The sequence below is a fragment of the Hyposmocoma kahamanoa genome, unplaced genomic scaffold (assembly GCF_003589595.1).
Source record: "Hyposmocoma kahamanoa isolate Upper Pololo Valley unplaced genomic scaffold, ASM358959v1 78, whole genome shotgun sequence".
NCBI classification, from domain to species: Eukaryota; Metazoa; Arthropoda; class Insecta; order Lepidoptera; family Cosmopterigidae; genus Hyposmocoma; species Hyposmocoma kahamanoa.
The window spans coordinates 13,788,735-13,807,280 of record NW_020653945.1 but is presented as its reverse complement, the minus strand read 5'-3'; the positions used below and the strand labels follow the sequence as shown (position 1 = coordinate 13,807,280).

General features: G+C 36.9%; 1 protein-coding gene across 1 annotated transcript in view; it reads right to left on the bottom strand.

The window, feature by feature from the left end:
• Window positions 1–18,546, bottom strand: part of LOC113232842 (extracellular sulfatase SULF-1 homolog) — a 132,652-nt gene that overhangs the window by 3,422 nt on the left and 110,684 nt on the right. Inside the window, exons 6-11 of the mRNA XM_026467692.1 lie at window positions 4,504–4,642; window positions 2,788–2,975; window positions 2,168–2,332; window positions 1,776–1,941; window positions 891–1,038; window positions 171–316 (exon numbers count right to left, since the gene is read on the bottom strand). Of these exons, the coding sequence (XP_026323477.1) occupies window positions 171–316; window positions 891–1,038; window positions 1,776–1,941; window positions 2,168–2,332; window positions 2,788–2,975; window positions 4,504–4,642 (952 nt within the window). The remainder of the gene's footprint in view (window positions 1–170; window positions 317–890; window positions 1,039–1,775; window positions 1,942–2,167; window positions 2,333–2,787; window positions 2,976–4,503; window positions 4,643–18,546) is intronic.

The following is an 18,546-nucleotide window of genomic DNA, read 5'->3' as shown; positions in this document are numbered from 1 at the left end:
AGAAAATTTAAATTAAATTTATCGTTAAAGTTAAAACATTTTAACTTTAGCGATAAAGGTCTTCTTTTAACACACTGTATTTAAATACAAAAAAAAACATACTGTCGAATTGAGAACCTCCTCCTTTTTTAAAGTCGGTTAAAAAAGGAAATTCAATCGTAAGGCCTCACCTCATATTTACACTTGTGGCGTCGCCACCGGCCGTTAACAAGTACGCACTTCCACTTGCGGCCAGCCGTGCAGGGCGCCTGCAACTCTGCCTTTGAACATTCCACAGCCAGTCTCGCTGCTTTACCACTCGCAATACTTGCTTCTGCTGTATTAAATAAAATATTTAATAGAAATACATATTAAATAAGTAAAGGTGCCTACAGATTTACTTCGATTTTTTGACGATCAGCACATGTATTGTGATCGAACAAAACGTGTAAATGTGTAATAACGATCGACATCGTATTTTTTGTCGATCGACACGTGTGATCAGACAAAATCGAGTAAATTGTAAGAACAGACCATCGACAAGGTATATTTTGTTGATTGACACCGTGGAATTTAAATTAGGCCTACAAATTCGTACGATTTTAACTTTGATATGTAACGGTCGATAGAATCGAATAAATCTGTTTGTTAGCTGACAGATCTTATCGATCGTCAAAATACAGTATATCGAGCGACAATGTCGATCTTCAAAAATAGAAACAAATCCTTAGGCATCTTAACACGAATTAAATCCAACTTACAGAAGTTAAATAACCTAAAGGTGAGGTATCTAATGTTGTAAACATAACGTTGCAATAACTTTCTATGGTAAAACGTTAACCACAGATAACCAAAGAGAGAAATAACATTTGCGACACAAGTAAAGTAAATTACGGAAAGTAATATTTTACCAGGAGTGAGAAAGTTAGCTTGATGGTTAATAGCACTATCTTCAGCGTCTAATGCCTTCTCCAAACTTTCTTCCAACACTGGATTGTGGCTCTCATTTGACAACAACGGCTCTGCTTTCGCCGACTCACTCGTGTCTTCCGTGCTTTCCTGAAAGAAGGGCATCAGAGTGTAATTTATTACATTTCGTTATAACTAATACACGCACTTACTGACTTGAAAAAATTAGGTGTTTTTTATATAATGGTCACAATATACCTCAGGTAATAATAATAATAATAACGTAGCTATGAGTGTGTATAGCCCCGCACTAGGGAAATCCTGTGTCGCGGGTGCCATGGACACACACATAGGTAGACAACCACAAATTACACCCAAACCCACGAGAGAAATAAATGTAGGTCATATAAATATCTCTCCCGGCCCGGGAATCGAATCCGGGACCTCTGCGTGACAGGCCAGCGTGGTAACCGTTCGGCCACGGAGGGAGTTAAGGTACGATGGTAGACTGTCAAGAAATAACAATAAAAACTTTATCAGTAAAAAATTTTTTTTACATCGACCGCTCGCATTTTAAATAGGCGGTAAGTATAAGTGACGGGATGAGCAAGACGTGCGCCTGGTGGTAAGCAACCCGCCTGTCCATAAAAGTTGCCGTGCCACTCAGAGGTTTAAATCACAAAGTGACCCAGAGTAAACCAGACGGGCGCAGTGGCAGTGACCTCCCTAAGACATAAGTTACAAGTCTCACGTGCCAGTAATTTCACCAACACCCTTAGATACATACCCTTCAAAACTTGAACGCAGTAATGTTCATAGTCGTGAGTCGGTGTGCCAATTTGGTGAGAACCTTCATTAAGTTAGTTTAATTTGTCTTTATTACTTACGTCATCATCATCATCCTCGTCATCCTCCAGAAAGTCATCATCGTCACCGTCCTCCTCGAAGTCTCCACTTTCAGAGGAGATTTCGTGTGAGTGCGTGGTAGTGGGCTGGTACATGTCGCGATTGTATTTCAATAATAGATGCGCTTGCGTCTCACGCCGGCCCGAACTGAAATCGGTGAAAAAGTTTGAATGTTCTTTATATGCTGTACTTCTGTGCATGGATCTCAAAAGCGGCTTATAGATAAACAAATGATACTTAAAATAGATGTTTTAATTTTTTAGGAAAAAATAATTAATCCATAGTACTCCAAAGTAACGGGTTACTACATGGAAATCTAACGACAGACTTGTCTAAACGTACAATAGACCCGTAAAAAAAAAATCACTCCAACCTCTCTACGAGGAAGGTATCAGGCCAACGAGCAGCTGCCTGGCGCCGTCTCCTGGGTTGCAGCAACGGTAGCAATGATCGCCCATCCATATGTGGTGGTGACTCCACGCCGCCCATATCCAGGAACGTTGGTGCCAGGTCGATATTTAACACTATGTCGTCCACACTGCAATGTGTTACACAACAAATCAGTTATCAGTTGATATTATTACCTACTTTCTCAATTTAATATAATTTTAACATTTCGTGTGAAAAAGTTTATTGAAAATGCGCACCACAGCGCATGTAATGACGTAATGAATTAATATTTTTGGAAGAAAGAATGCTTTCTTCTGACTTAGAATATATGTACTACAAAAGTAATGTAGTATCTAAGTACTTATGGGAAAAGAATGTAACAGGCGGCAAGCAAAAACGACATTTCAAAATTAATTTCGAATAAAAATTAAATGACATTAAAATTAGAAAAATAATTTCTTTTCATAGGAATTCCAATTTTTTATTTTAGTCATAAATAATAGTAGGTACTTATAGCAAAATTCGATATCAGTTGCTTTAAAAGGTTTGACACAAAAATTTTACGCAAATAATTGGAGATATTGGTATATTTTGTTTACTTACACAGTGCCCGGTTCGACTCCAGGTCCACGCACAAGGAAAGGCACCCTAATGTCGAATTCAAAAGGAAAGCTTTTGCCCTTAACAAGTCCGAACTGTCCGAGATGATAGCCGTGGTCCGAAGTGTAAACGAGATACGTATTGTCCAATTCTCCTAGAGCTTTCAGCTCTTGGTACACTCGTTCTACAGCCTGAAATAATTTTGTTATTTAGGATTAAAAACCTAATAGTAAGCGTTATACCTATAACGCAAGAAGAAGCAAAGGAGATATCTATCTTCTTTGCTTTTTGCTTTGCGCACACTCAACATACCCGCACTAGGGAAACCCTGTGTCGCGGGTGCCTTGGACACACTCATAGACACCCACAAATTACACTCAAACTCACGAGAGAAATAAATGTAGGCCATACAAATATTTATCCCGGCCCGGGAATCAAATCTGGAACCTCTGCGTGGCAGTCCGGCATGGTAACGGTTCGGCCACAGAGGCAGTTTCAGTTCAGTTCAGTTCAGTTTGGCATTTTCTATTTGGACACTGATTCGAACGAAATATTTTTTTATGTGTGTCAGAGGCAAGGCGTTCATATTACTATTCCCACCGCCTTGCCAAAGTTTTCCACGTGTTATCAAATGCATCTTATAATTTGCATCGCATGACGAGCGCGCGCGCACACATACAAACCGCACTGCTACTTTTGTGTGGAGTTACCATAGTTTTTTTATATTATGGTAAAATCAACACTTAATAATGGTGGGCGAAAACTCGAAAACCATCGGGTTGTGTCGAATACCGTTCACGTAAATTTAAACCTTATTGGAACTATAATACGGTTTATTTTCAAAGACTGATTACAATATACTAAAATTATTATAGTACCTAAACAAATGCTAAATTAGTAATTTGTAAATGTTAAACTATAAATAATGTTACGAAAATGTAACGTTTGGATGTTTTCTTTTAATCGGGCTACGTAAAAAACGTAGACGTTGGTGTTATATGTAATTAGTAGTTGCAATTAAAAATTAAAATGGCGACATTTCTTTTCAACGTCGAGATACGAAAGTTTGTTTCTAAAGTAATTTACTACAGTAAGGTACTCAATTTAAATGTAAAATAAGTTAATCAGTGAAATGAAGGGTATTATATCTTGTGTGCTAATAAATGTTGTGTTTAAGTGTCACAAGGCGCCTTTTTAACGGCTAAAGAAGTTTTTGTTAAGGTAGGTAATATTTGCTTTGGACCAGTTTTACTAACGATTTTCATATTCATATTTAATGATCCTTTTATGTGTTGCCACTGCTGTGTCCACAAGTATGTTTGACAATGTTAGATTTTCGATATATATATTTGTGACAGAGTGTTTTATCTTAGAACCTAGGTATAGTCTCAGGCTGAGTTATTCCTAACACTTACTTTATCTTTGACTGTATAAAAATGGCGAGCTAAGCAAGATTTTCGTATTTACAAAACCAACTTTGTCTAAGTTTAAGCAAAAAATTATAAAGTGAACTCAAAGTTTAATTTAATTTGTTATTTAAATTTAGGCAAAGTTCTTTTTGTAAATACGAAAATCTTGCTTAGCTCGCTGTTTTGTTTACTTGAAATCAAAGTTCGTTTTACAAATCTCAGTCTTAGAAAATTTTCTAAGTATTTTAAAAAACCAGGATAACGGTTATTATGTGTATACATATGTTATCCATGCCAGCGTTCAGCTTACCATATCAACGCTTTGTAGCGTCTGAAGCCTCTTGGTCATGAGCAGGTCGGTGAACTGGCGATGAATGGGCTTCATCTTCTCGGTCACGCGCAGGATCCACTGTTTGTCAGGGTTCGGAGCCATATCGTATGTGGGAGTGCTGGGAATACAGACAGATATTATAAATTTAATGTTTTACATGACTATTTAAAGTCACTTCTGACATTCACCCTCAGCAGGCAATTTGTTATATTTGTAACTAATTATTAGGTATTATTTTTGGGATGGTGTACTAATCCTAATACTAACATAGTTTTATGGTGTCGTGTTACTAACTTACTAACTTGTATGGACTACATTGTCTGAAATAAATGATTTTTATTTTATTTATTTTTTTAATGACATTCCAAAAAGTTACTCCTTACCCTCTCTTTAGACAAGACCTGTGTTAATTTTATACAGATACGCTTAGGAATGGTGACAGTGTTACTGCAATCAAATACCCAGTGATTTTGGCCACTTTCTATGACACTAACGAAAAGATATGAGCCAATCCTATATATAACTGCGCGCAACATAATTTTTCAGCAAGATCGTTCAAAATGAACATTTTTCTATTATCAGAAGAAATCCAGTAATTTTCATTTGAAGGTCAAAAGATTTGTAGGTGGTTTACTCTAAATTATTTCCTCTTTTACAGGATTTGAAGGGTCGCTTGTAGTCGTTATTGCGTACCACCTGTTTCTAACACATTATGAGGGTATATGGCTAGGCATGATTTATAGGGACCTTGCTGTTGCAAAGGATATTTAGTAAAATATGTCATTGCGTAACACTAAGGTACATTTTTGAGTGTCCCACATTTCAGAAGAAAATTCTGTTTATTTACGTATGATACTTTAATTGCCTGAGTAGGTACTCTATGTTTTTGCAACGAAATGCTAATTTTTGTAACGAAATGGTATTAGCATAATGAACTTCTCACTTCTCATGTTCTAAAAGTACCTCAGTATAGCCTTACGTAGCGGGAGTAAAGTGCATCCTTTAATCCCAAGGGAGTAAAAAGTACCTACCTAATTTTTAATCGACTTCAAAAAAAGGAGTAGTGCTCAATTCGACTGTATGTTTTTTTTTAATGTTTAACGGTTATGTTACGCGATAACTTACATACTACACTCGCGAGCAAAAAAATGGAATCACCCCCTTGCGTTATACAAATACAACGATTGCCAATGATACAATATTTACAGTTGAATGTTTATAATCTCGTTTGAAAGCCTATACTTTTAGCTTTAAATTGAGGGTAAACAGAAAAAAATCGGCGCCGTAGTTTTGTGCTATCGGTCATAATTTCGAACAAAACAAAGTGTTAGCTTGTTAAGTAAGGTACGAATTGGGAATATTGTCATCCGATACAAACATCCAGTGTCAGAATTTCTTTATCAGTGCATTGTTCAAAGTTGGTTGGTGGTAATCTTGAATTAATTAACCTAAAGTGCTGGAAAAAATGGACACCACGCCTGTAGAAGCTGCTCAAATTGTTACATTGCTACGACAAGGGATGAGTCAACGTGCTGTGACTCGTCACCTTCGTTTAAGCCAGTCCTGTGTGTCAAAAATCTACAGAAGGTTCAGGGAAACTGGAGAGTTCGTGCGAAGACCAGGATCTGGGCGGCGACGGTGTACTTCTGAAAGAGATGACAGATTTATCGTAACGACTTCTCTCCGAAACCGTCATCTGACTGGTGTAGACGTCCAACAGGAGCTAAGACAGGTACGAGGGACAGCCGCCAGTGAATGGACAGTTAGGAGAAGACTCAAAGAAGCTAACCTTACCCCGAAACGTCCTGCTACAGGACCGAAATTAACTCCAAGGCACCGACAAGCACGATTACGATTTGCTCAGGCGCACTACGATTGGGAAGTCGAGCAATGGAGAAGAGTTATGTTCTCGGATGAGTGTAGGATGTGCCTGCACGGAAGTGATCGTAGAGGGAGAGTATACAGACGACCTGGTGAACGATTTGCTCAGTGTTGCTTTGCCGAAACCGTGGCTTATGGGGGTGGTTCGTGTATGATGTGGGCAGGCATTTCTATGGAAGGAAAAACTGAGCTGGTTTTTGTGCCTAGTGGTGGTCGGGGAGGAGGCCTAACCGCGGATCGATATGTATCAGATATTCTGCTAGAGCACGTCATTCCTTATGCTGGGTTTATTGGCGAAAATTTCATGTTGATGCATGATAACGCTCGGTGCCACACTGCACGAGAAACGGTTGAGTTCCTAAGGGAAGTCGGTATCGCGACGATGGACTGGCCAGCTCTAAGCCCGGACTTGAACCCTATAGAGCATTTATGGGATGAGCTCAAACGAAGGGTTCGAGCACGAAATCCAGCTCCTGAAACAATCAATGAGCTGAAAATGGCGCTGGTAGAGGAATGGGAGGAAATACCGCAAGAAACAGTCAAAAAACTCATCAGGTCCATGAGAAACCGTTTACAAGCAGTAATAAGGGCTAGAGGAGGAAATACAAAATACTGAAACAATAACTTATGCTTGATTTTGTTTGAAATGTTCAATTTTTCAGCTAAGCTCAATTTTATTTTTCGCCTGATTTTCTTTGCTGTCTTAAGTAAAGATGATTAGCTCCTGAAATACGGAAATGAATTTTTTGTTTCTACCCTTAATTTAAAGCTAAAAGTATAGGCTTTCAAACGAGACCATAAACATTTAACTGTAAATATTGTATCATTGGCAATCGTTGTATTTGTATAGCGCAAGGGGGTGATTCCATTTTTTTGCTCGCGAGTGTATTATTATTGTGAAAAGATTTTGATGATTCTTTTTTATTCGAAAGAGGGTACCTCAGGAGTGATCTCATTGAAATTTGGAGAAAATATTCCACCTCCAAGGGTGACAAACTAGGGGATGAATGACTTTTGAAGTCGGTTTTTTTAGTACTCTGTACTGAGAATATTTAATTTACTTCGAGTGAACAAACTCAAACAGCCAGTAGTACACTCGGTTTTAGTGCCACGTCTTTTACGCATAGACGATGGCGCCATATTATTTTCCCGCGTTAGTGCGTTTGTTGTAGGTACCTGTGGTGTCTGATTGAAAAAAAAAATACCGCGAAAGCTACAGAATTTTGGTTCGTAATTTTATTGTAGAGCGAAAACGATTGATTTTTTTTCTCGCAATCAAAGTGAAAAGTAAAGTTTTTCACCTCGAGGCTCAAAGCCAATATAAACCTATGAGTAATAGACCAACGTCGGGTATATATTGGCTCGTTTTAATCCCTCGATAAAAAATATACTATTATGTCAGAGCATTGTGTAACTGACAAATTAGTGCAGCACAAAAAACAGGTCGCGCGTCATTTGGAGAAATCCTACCGCCGTTTCAGAAAATCTGCAGTTACCGTCTCGTATCTAGTTTGTACGGTACACAATTATTGACATAAACTTTAACATGCTATTGTTCAATATTGTTACAAAAAATTTCCAATCTGGGATGCACGAAAGGAGCCTCCCCACAAGACGTAACTTTCCTGTACCTCTGTCGCACCCTGGGCAACAATCGGCTAGTACCTTACGACTATTGGTAAAGAAGAAGAAGCTTCCTTTCCGTTCCGCGGCAATGTTTTTTTTATGGTACCAAGTGACGGCACGAACAAGTCGTGCGCCTGGTGGTAAGCGACACGCCGGTCAGTAGCAGTTGCAGTGTTATTCAGAGCTTTAAATTGCAAAGTTCTGAGGGGTACTGCCACCGCGCCCGTCGCCCTGAGACATAAGTTGACAAATCCCATGTGCCTGAAATTTCATCAGCATCCTTGCCCTTCAGAATCGGAACGCAGTATCCAATGCTCATTACTGCTTGGCGGCAGAAATAGGTAAGGTGACAATACTTCACTGGACGAACTATTTTACTAGGAGCTCTACTGCTATTAAGAATTGTAAATTGAGCCTTAGGAGAATTTAATTATTTTTTTTTATTTTTATTTATTTATAACGCACACACTCAACATAGCCCCGCACTAGGGAAACCCTGTGTCGCTGGTGCCATGGACACACATATAGACAACCACAAATTACACCCAAACTCACGAGAGAAATAATTGTAGGCCATACAACTATTTCTCCCGGCCCGGGAATCGAACCTGGGACCTCTGCGTGGCAGTCCGGCATGGTAACCGTTCGGCCACGGAGGCAGTTATTAGTTTAATAACGAACAGAGACGACTTTAAGCACAAACTACACATTTGCATGAAGGTTCAATTGAAATCTGTCTCGCAGGTTGCAGATGGGACTGGATATTAGATAGCATATTGCCTGTCTGGTGATTCAAACAGTGGCGACGTTTGAATATGCATTGTGTATATATATATATATATAATTATATATATATATATATATATATATACAATGCATTTTATATATATATATATATAAGATAATATGTAAGATATAATAGAATAATTAACCCTTTCGTGGACAGTAACGCCGTTTACCGTAAAATTAAATATCAGATTACGGGATTTACAAAGCGATTTCTAATTGCTTTCTGTGTAGTTGCCGTCTACTGCTTCTCTATACAATGATAATAATAATAATAATTATAATGTCAAGTGACGGGACTAACAAGTCATGGTGGTAAGCGCCACGCCTATCCATAACAGTTACAGTGCCACTCATAGTTTTAAATCACAAAAGTCTGAGAAGCGCTGTCACTACGCCCCTTACTCTGAGACATAAAGTTGTCAAGCCCCATAATATGTCTGTAGTCTCACCAGCACCCTTAACCTTTTAAAACCGGAAATCAGTAATGCTAACATTAGTGCTTGGCGGCCAGTGGCGGATTTGCCCTAAGGTCCAGTAGACCCTGGCCTAGGGCGGCCAGATTTTACGAGGGGCCAATCGTGAAAAAACCGTTTTAAATGTTTTATTTAAATCTGAAACCTCCAAAAATATTGAAAACTAGCAGCTATTATAGTTAACTAATTTTCTGAATCGATTTCGATAAAAGTTAGCAATAAAGTACATTCATTGTGTAGTCTACCAATATATGATGAGTGCTGAGAAAAGGGCGGCTGGTGCGAACTACATAGCCTGGGGTCTAGGGCGGCCAAGACTGCAAATTCGCCACTGTTGGCGGCAGAACTAGGTTAGGTGGCAGTACTTCCCTGGACGAACTCTTTCACAAGCAGCTCCACTGCTACTAAAATGCAGTTGATATCTCGTTTGCATGCAGTCAAATGTGTTAACAGCACACATGCTGTCCATCTGATAACAGCTTCACCATGAAAATACATAAGTAGGCGATTATAATAAAATTTGTGTAATATCAAGACAATATAATTTACAAAACACCTTTTGTAAATTAGTGTGCTTACTTTATTGCGCGAAGGTCCATTATACTTATTATATTAAAATTAGGTCCTTAGGTATTATGTAATCCAAGGACATAATTTTAGTATATTTGAATGTAGGTAGAAACATGTAATTTTGTGTAAAAATAAATGTTTCTACATTCAACTTAAATAAGGAAACTTGAATGAAATCTTTTTTTTTAGAAACGCACACACTCGACATAGCCCCGCACTAGGGAAACCCTGTGTCGCGGGTGCCATGGACACACATAGACAACCACAAATTACACCCAAACTCACGAGAGAAATAAATGTAGGCCATACAAATATTTCTCCCGGCCCGGGAATCGAACCTGGGATCTCTGCGTGGCAGTCCGGCATGGTAACTGTTCGACCACTGAGGCAGTTAAAATAATAATGATAAATAAATAATAATGATAAACCCGTCGATAGGGATCGGCACCCTATACGTTCGACATAATATAAAATAAAACACAAAGCATTCCCATCTCTCATGAAGCAATAAAATTAAAACGGTCAGATTGTTATTTTAGGTGGATTTAGGTTCCATTAGTGTTACACACATTTTAAAACCTCATTTGTCGGAGACGGGTTTGGACCACACGGCTCGGTGTCTTAGCATAGCAAAAAGAAAACAGTATGGCATCTATTTCCACAGAAGTGCGTCAATTTAAATTATGTTCATTCAAAATAACTTTATTTCGTAGGCATGCGGGGTATGCGGTTTCGTAGGTAAGAAAAAGGTAAGAAACAATAACAATTCCAAAAGTAAGTTACTCTTGAAATTGTTGTTGTTATTTTTTAAGTTTATTGAAAGCACCGATGTTGGCTACCACCATATGCAATTATTTTTGTAAAACTACTAGTTTGTTATAATTACGAGTATTAATACAAAGATCGACGAACGCTTAGGAAAAAATCCTTCGACCCGGCAGGATTCGAACTAACGTCTTCCAGACGCTACGTAATTAGGCCACGGAACAAACTAGAGGACCTGACGAAGCTTTTGGCGTAGCGCTACCTGTGAAAAATCTATTTCTTCACCCTTTTTTTAATTGTTTCTTTTTTTCATAATAAGTGCCAGAACGAACAAGTCGTGTACCTGGTGTTAAGTTGCAGTGCTACTCAGGGCTTTAAATCACAAAGGTCTGAGGTGCACTGCAACTGCGCCTGTCACTCAGAGACATAACTTGACAAGTCCCATGTGCCTGTAAATTCAGTACCATTACCCTTTGAAACTGAAACGCGGTAATGCTCACAGTACTGATTGGCGGCAAAAATAGGTAAAGGTGGCAGTGCCAGAGAACAAAAAAGTAAACAGAACGAACACTCTTTGCCCCTCCCTAGCTTTAGATACCGCACCACGCCCCGCACATTGCCGGTCACATTGACTGAACGACAACAAGGCTGCCGGCGAGCCATTTTCGCGCGAAGACGGCTTTGATATTTGAAAATAGTTTTCATTTATTCATTACGAAACTTGTACGTTAATAAAACATCATTTTACGTTACTATTTATAATGGTCGTGAATTGTGCTGTGTACGGCTGTTTATCATCATTGTCCGAAAGATGAAACGAAGTAAGAAAAAATACTTATGTCTGAGACTCATTCAGTTATAGTTTTCATCATTTATTTACTGCAGAGTAATATGTATGTGTAAAAAATACAGATTTATTAAATCAATATAATGAGGCGCCATGAGTTCGTGAGCTAGTAGACAAGGGTTCTCGAATTTTCAATTGATATTGCCGATAAATATTACGTAAGTCGCGAATATACCTAATTATTAACTAAGTAATGATGATCAACTTGGACACGCAATTTCAAATACCTTGGTTACCTTATTCAAAAGTACATGTCCAAAATATAACATTTGAAGTGCTTTTAACATATTTTTTAAATAAATCTTCAATATTACTCTAGTTAGTGAATTAATTAGAAATACCGTATTATATCGAAATATATAATAGACATGTGTAATTATTAGGATTCTATATTCTATTAATAGAATAATAGATAATAGATTCGCGTTTTCGAGCATTTTCGCTATGTTGCCGCTCTGATCACGTAACGTAAGTGCAAGAAAGTGATGGGTAACCCTGCCACTTCACGCACACATTTGCGCGTGTGCAGATAGCGCTTTGCTGTATGTAGTAGGAGTAGGTAAATAATTTTCGACTGTTGTATGGCGTGTCCGGGGTGTGACAGTACTTCCCTGGACGAACTCTTTCATAAGAAGCTCTACTGCTACTTTACTATTCATTCGGAAGGCAGATTTTCCTGAGAAGAATTGTCAAGGATAAGAACTCTGTAGAGCATATATACAAAACAGATAAATGGGAATCTATATAGGGATTAAGTACGGCTTTCCGCATAAATAAGAGCTTCAAAGGAAGCGCTTGTATGAGTGAAAAATTAGCGCTTTTCTGTAGAGATACACTACTGTTGTCGTTTTACTACAGCTCATATAGGTGGAATATTAAACGATCCGTCCAAGATTTAACTCCGGCGCCGGATAGTCGATAGCAGCAGAATAAACATTATGTATGCTGCTTTTTTCCATAAATACATATTTTTACCGAATATAAAGCTACAAATTAAATATGGACGTAAGGTACGGTCCCTTAAGGGTATTTTTGGTTTATTTATAAATATTTATTAAAAACCATTGATAAACATCCTATTTTCTTAGCTACCTATCCCTAATTTTATACTTCAATGCAAAAGTATTCAAAAAGATAAAGTTCAACATATTACATAGTACATACATATATACTACTAAGAGTATATTTTAATTACAGATTGAAGCACTTGTATACACATATATTTTAATATACATATATTTTAATTACAGATTGAAGCACTTGTGTTATGGAAATCGGAAACAACTACAGTATGATGAGATGAAGCCTACTTACCTATATTAAAATACTTGTTTACCAATATCGTTATTGTAAACAGGTACTGCAGTTCATTTTAAAAGTTATAAACCGTATGAACTGGCGGCAAAGCCCGTGATATAACCACTGAGGCGATTTTAACCGATCGATCGGGTCATCTCATGGAGAGAATTTGTTTTCAAAATTCGAAAACCTAGTTTCTGGTACGAACACTCTGAATGTGAGGGACATTGTGATACGCATTACAAAGCGTATCAAGTCTTATACGACGTTTTTAGGTTAGCCAGGTAGGACCTACCTGTTTCGATGTAGAAAAAGAATAAAAATCTATTACTGTTCTAGACTTATTTTAAGTGTTTTTTTACTACTAAAAGTACCTATTAATAGTAGACAGAATGTTTTATAAGTTACAGTATCGCAATGCTTTGAATTTCACATATTTAGGCAATTAATGAGGACTACCATGATTTCAGCTTACAAAGCCGACTTAATCATGACTGCATATCGTCTGCTTAGAGGTAAAATCACATAAGTGAGATTCCACAAATCCACAAAAAATCTCCAAATTATGTACCTGTTGTAAGAAAATCACTATCTTTCTGCAGATAAAACCACTTATTGGGTTTAAGCATTGACCTAAGTTTATAGCTTTTTTGTTATTGAGTTTCACCTGCAGAAAGATAGTGATTTTCTTTCCATAGCTATTTAAAGACTTTTTGTAGAAATGTCACTTATGTGGTTTTACCTTTAAACAGACGATAATGAAATACCTGCAAATACTTATCTTGTATAACAAACGGCAAATGTAAATGAAAACATTAATCAGGGTGCTAGCTGGTCGTTTATTTGCCATCGGCTTTTATGTGCCGCAAGTCGGTAAATTTATGCGAAAGCCACGGACCTTTAAGGTGAGCTATGGCTACATCGATCGATGCAATTAATTTGTTTTAGGGTATTGCGTGGCTAATGTGGTACTTTGAAGGTATACTGTTTTTAGTCTGTACATTAACTTTGTAACATTAATATTGGAAGTTAGTGTTCTGTGTTGCCACTACATATTTTACGTTCAATAAAGACATTTTCGTTTATTCAATCATTCATTGTTTATACTGTAATTCATAGTTTCCCAAAGTGGTCCCTACCGACCCCCAGTGTGCGCTGTAGAGTCTTAAGGCGGTAGGGGCCTCGGAAGCAATTGGGGGGCGATGATGTTATCCAGGGGGTGTTGCCGTATTAGAAAAAAATCTGAAGTATTTATATAAACTACACTACATACTTGTTTATATATTTTTTCCTTGTGGCTCTTTGTCTTAAGTTAATATAAAAACACGTGTTTTCAACTGTTTTTTGTGGTAGTGGGCGTTACAATTTGTTTACCTTGCCTAAGTGGACAGTTAGCCAAAAAGTTTGAGAACCTGTGCTCCAACTAAATAACCAGCGATTTTAGTAAACACAAGTGCATTTACCTAAATTTCAGGAAAGTAATATACTTAAAAGAGGGTAATACCTCTCTTAGAAACCACAAAAGCCACATCTGCAATATGACAACTTTTGAAGGGAGAGGTATAAAGATTCTAAGAACGAAATTAGTCGATAACTTTTTACGCTTAAATAGGAGAGTTACAAAGTTTCACACATACATTTGTTTCATGTACGTTGTATTAGTTAAAAGACATTCACGTGATAATAGTTATCTGTTATGCAATGCTGCAAAGTTGCTGTTTGACGCGAATGCTTGTATTGAAAAATAGATTAAGTTCAAAAATAAATTCCTAAGCGTAGCGAGGGTTTCAAGACACGAGACGCAAAACAACGTTGTTGCCAAGCGAAACACACAACTTTTCACCTCACTATAACGAGGAAAATGGTAGATGAGAGAAAAACAGTTGAACTATAAAACATCCGTTTTAATTAAAAGAAAAAGTTTATCTTCGGATGCGTTCTGAATTTACACCTCATCAATTTTTATTTTTGGTTGTACTTTTATTTTGTGTGAGTAAGTGATATTGAAATTATTTTAATTCTTCGACGAATTAAAATAATTTAATAAACACAGTTATTTATTGTCAATTTAATGTCAACAATAACAAGAATAAAATATACCAACGGATTTATATTACTTTTATAGGTAATCTACGACAAATCGCGTAGTTGAAAGTGTCATTATCTTTTTTTTCATCGAAAGAAAAATTTGCTGCACCACAGCCCACGGTATCAAGTTAGAATTTCAAAAACCTTTTCCACGCTAGCGTGCAAAAACCGCTTTTGCGCGCAGATTTGTAATGAGAAAGAAAGCCTTTCCGCTTAGAGCTAGTGAGGTGAAAAAGTACTTTTGACCTTCTTTTGACGTATGATTTTGACCTGTGACTTTATTATACCAAGGTTATGATGATATTTAGTTCCATATTTTTTATGAGTACCTAGTAATTACTGTAGGTACTACAATCGTACATTTAGAATAAAAGTTTTGTAAATGTAAACAAAAAAGTAACTTTTTTTTGCCTTTTGTTTTTAACAATTTTGAGATTTTAGTGGGATTTTCTGTCTATTCCGATTTCTGTTATAACTTAATCACTACTACGATAAAGTACAAAATAAGAAAACAAGTACCTACGTTACTACACCTTGGCGAAAGTATAGTACATCATATTATTATGTTGAAAAAATCACCAGATGCAGATTATATGCTATGAAGGAAGAAAACAAGTACTTTACGATACCTTAGCGAAAGCATAGAATTTCATATTATCTCAAATCTGCACATGCAGATTATATGCGACGAAGGAAGGAAACAAGTACGTTACGATACCTTGGCGAAAGTGCACAATGTCATGTTATCTCTAAAAAACCTTTAGACATGTAGATTGTATGGCGGATAAATTGTTATGAATCAGTAGTTACTAGGTTTAACGGAGGTAAAGGTTTTTGTGGAAAAAAGCATGCTTCTGTTAGTAGAATAACAGTCGTAATATATATAAAAATATAATTTATGCATATCGTATGTGCTTTTCATATGTAGTTAGGTCACGTCTATGAAAAAAAACAAGATCCAAGTTCCACCTAGTGCAAAGACGATGAGTCAATGAGCACCGAAATACCTACATGTCACTTTAGAAGATTGTATTGTGAATTATTCCGCTCCTACATCATCCGTTGAATAAACTCCTTGTCATCAGAGACGAATTTACTTTGGCCTATTTTTTGGACCTAAATTGCTAGTTGCGTAAGCTTCAGTATAATTTCCATCGCAATTGATGGAGTCCATTGTAGCGACGGAATTATATTTGTTTCTTTATGTCATCCTATCCAAATTGATAGAAGTCTTTTATATATTTTTTAAGAATAACTAGTGACGGGACGAACAACTCGTGCGCGTGATGGTAAACTACGCACCTGTCCATAACAGTTGCAGTGCCACTCAGCTTTAAATCGCAAAGATCTGAGAGGCACTGCTACTGCGTCAGTCACCCTGAGACATACGTTGACAAGTCCCATGTGCCTGTAATTTCACCAGCGCCCATATCTTTCAGAGCCGGAACACAGTAATGCTGACATTACTGCTTGGCGGCAGAAATAGGTAAGGTGGCAGTACTATCCTGGACAACGAAACGAACTCTTTCACAAGGAGCTCTACTGCTTCTTTTACAATTTCTGCTTTGTAGTAGATATCTACTACAGTATTAAATTCGTTATTTAAAACATGGAAAGAAATGTTTTTTCAAAGCAGCGATAATAATAGGTTCTTTTTTAAAGTGGCTGTATGAACCTGAAACTTTCCTTTCCAATTTGCTTTTTTTTAATTATCTGTAGCAGTAAATTCGCCCACTGCGTCTCTGTTCCAGCAAAATCGGAGTGCAAGCCAGCGAGTCTAAACACCTTATGAAACATAAATCAGCTCTTAGAATTACGAATAGGTATTCAGGCCAACTCTCTGTAAGTATACGCGAAAATTTCGGACGATCCCGCAAAACCTATCGCCAGAAAATGGTAAAAAAGACTTATAAGCAATTTCTTTTGCACAAATCAAAATCATAGCATTTGAGCGATTACTTGATTAAGAATGATTGAGGATTTGACTGCGTTAGACTGCTACGCGAAGCGGAGAAGGGTATATACAAAAACTCGAGCTAAAATAACACGATAAAAAATTGTTACAAAAAAAAATTACTCAAAACCAACGCAAGGAAATAAATTTGAAATAATTATACGCATATAAAAATTATAAAATTATACGCAGCTTCCATATATGTGGAAGTATTTTTGTCAAAGAAATGTGTTTTCAAAACCGAAATAATTACAAAATTACGACGATAAATAATTCCCACGGTCTTACGAGATTCCAAAACCCAGTACTCCTTAGATATTAAAAGAAGCACAAGATGGCCGCCTGTGTGAGGGCCACAGCAATTACCGTTTTTGTAAACATTTAAGTTCGGCGCGCTGCTGTGAATTTCGTCAACAGATTTTTGGTCTGCACGCTTGGCATGATGACCACTCCCCGTTTGGACGTCGCCTCCGTAAACGAACCATTAGTTTTGTGTCCCTCCCTCTTAAATAATAACAAATAGGTGGTTCTATAGGTTAAAAACCAATGCAAAACAAAGGGCTTCAATAAACGGGTACAGAAATAGCTATACACCGCTGACCTTTCGTAAAGGCAATGGATTCCTAATCTTTTCACCTAGTCGTTGAACTTTATTGATTGAATAAGTGACCTTTTGCGTTTTCAAGGGAACAAAGAAACGTAGAAGATAATAAAATAAGTATAACAAAGCAGGTTCTTTCTAACTTGTAAATGAAAGTGACGTTTACTAAAACAAATTGCACCCGAGGTGTAATAAGACCACATCTGCAAAGTTACAATTTTCAAAAGATAAGTTTAAATCGACAACTACATCGATTAAGCCGTGAAATTATAAAGCAAGAAAAACAAAGGATATGTAACAAATTTAATTATAATATCTCCAGAATCGCAGGTATTATGTTTGTTTTTACATTAAAGACGTTCCCTTGTAAAGTTGTGAATTTGGGCTTACGATTCTTTACGTAGGAGGGACAGAAATTAATCGACAACTTTTTTTTGTGATTAAATAGGAGTTTTTCACATATTAAGTACATAATTTGTTCCATTATTTTTATGACTTTCATGTGATATAAGCACTTTTGACGTATTATCAGTGGCTTTATTGGAGGGTACGAAATAGTCATACCGTCGTCTTAGAGTGAAAACCTTGAACGTGATTTCTATGTAATTTTTCAGGACGAAGATAAAATGTGGAGAAAATGTAGTAAACGCAATAATGTTCGTACAACGCCTTTCAGAGTATCAGATTATTTATCTATATCTATTAGTTTAATAATATTGCGACAACACTGACATTTTACCATCCATACTTGATATATAATCGGCAAGAATAACAACACTAACAGAAATTATTAAACGTAGGTAAGTATTTTTTAAACAGATATAACTTTCTATATTTCTATATGTGCTTATCTATTTATTATTTAACTCAAAACACACTTCACTACTTTTTTGTTAACAATCACGCCATTTATTATTTGATTGAATATGATGATATTTTTACTACCATATATTTTTTGTGAAAATACTTCACTAGTGAAGGAACTATCGTAAGTTTCTCAGAGGGAATTTTTATTTGCGTCCTGCGATCTTTGTAGCCATAATAATCACACCAATTACCTTGTCTCAAAGCATAAAGGCAATGTCTAGGTTCGCCATGAATACTGGAATAACAAAATTTATGTGGGGCG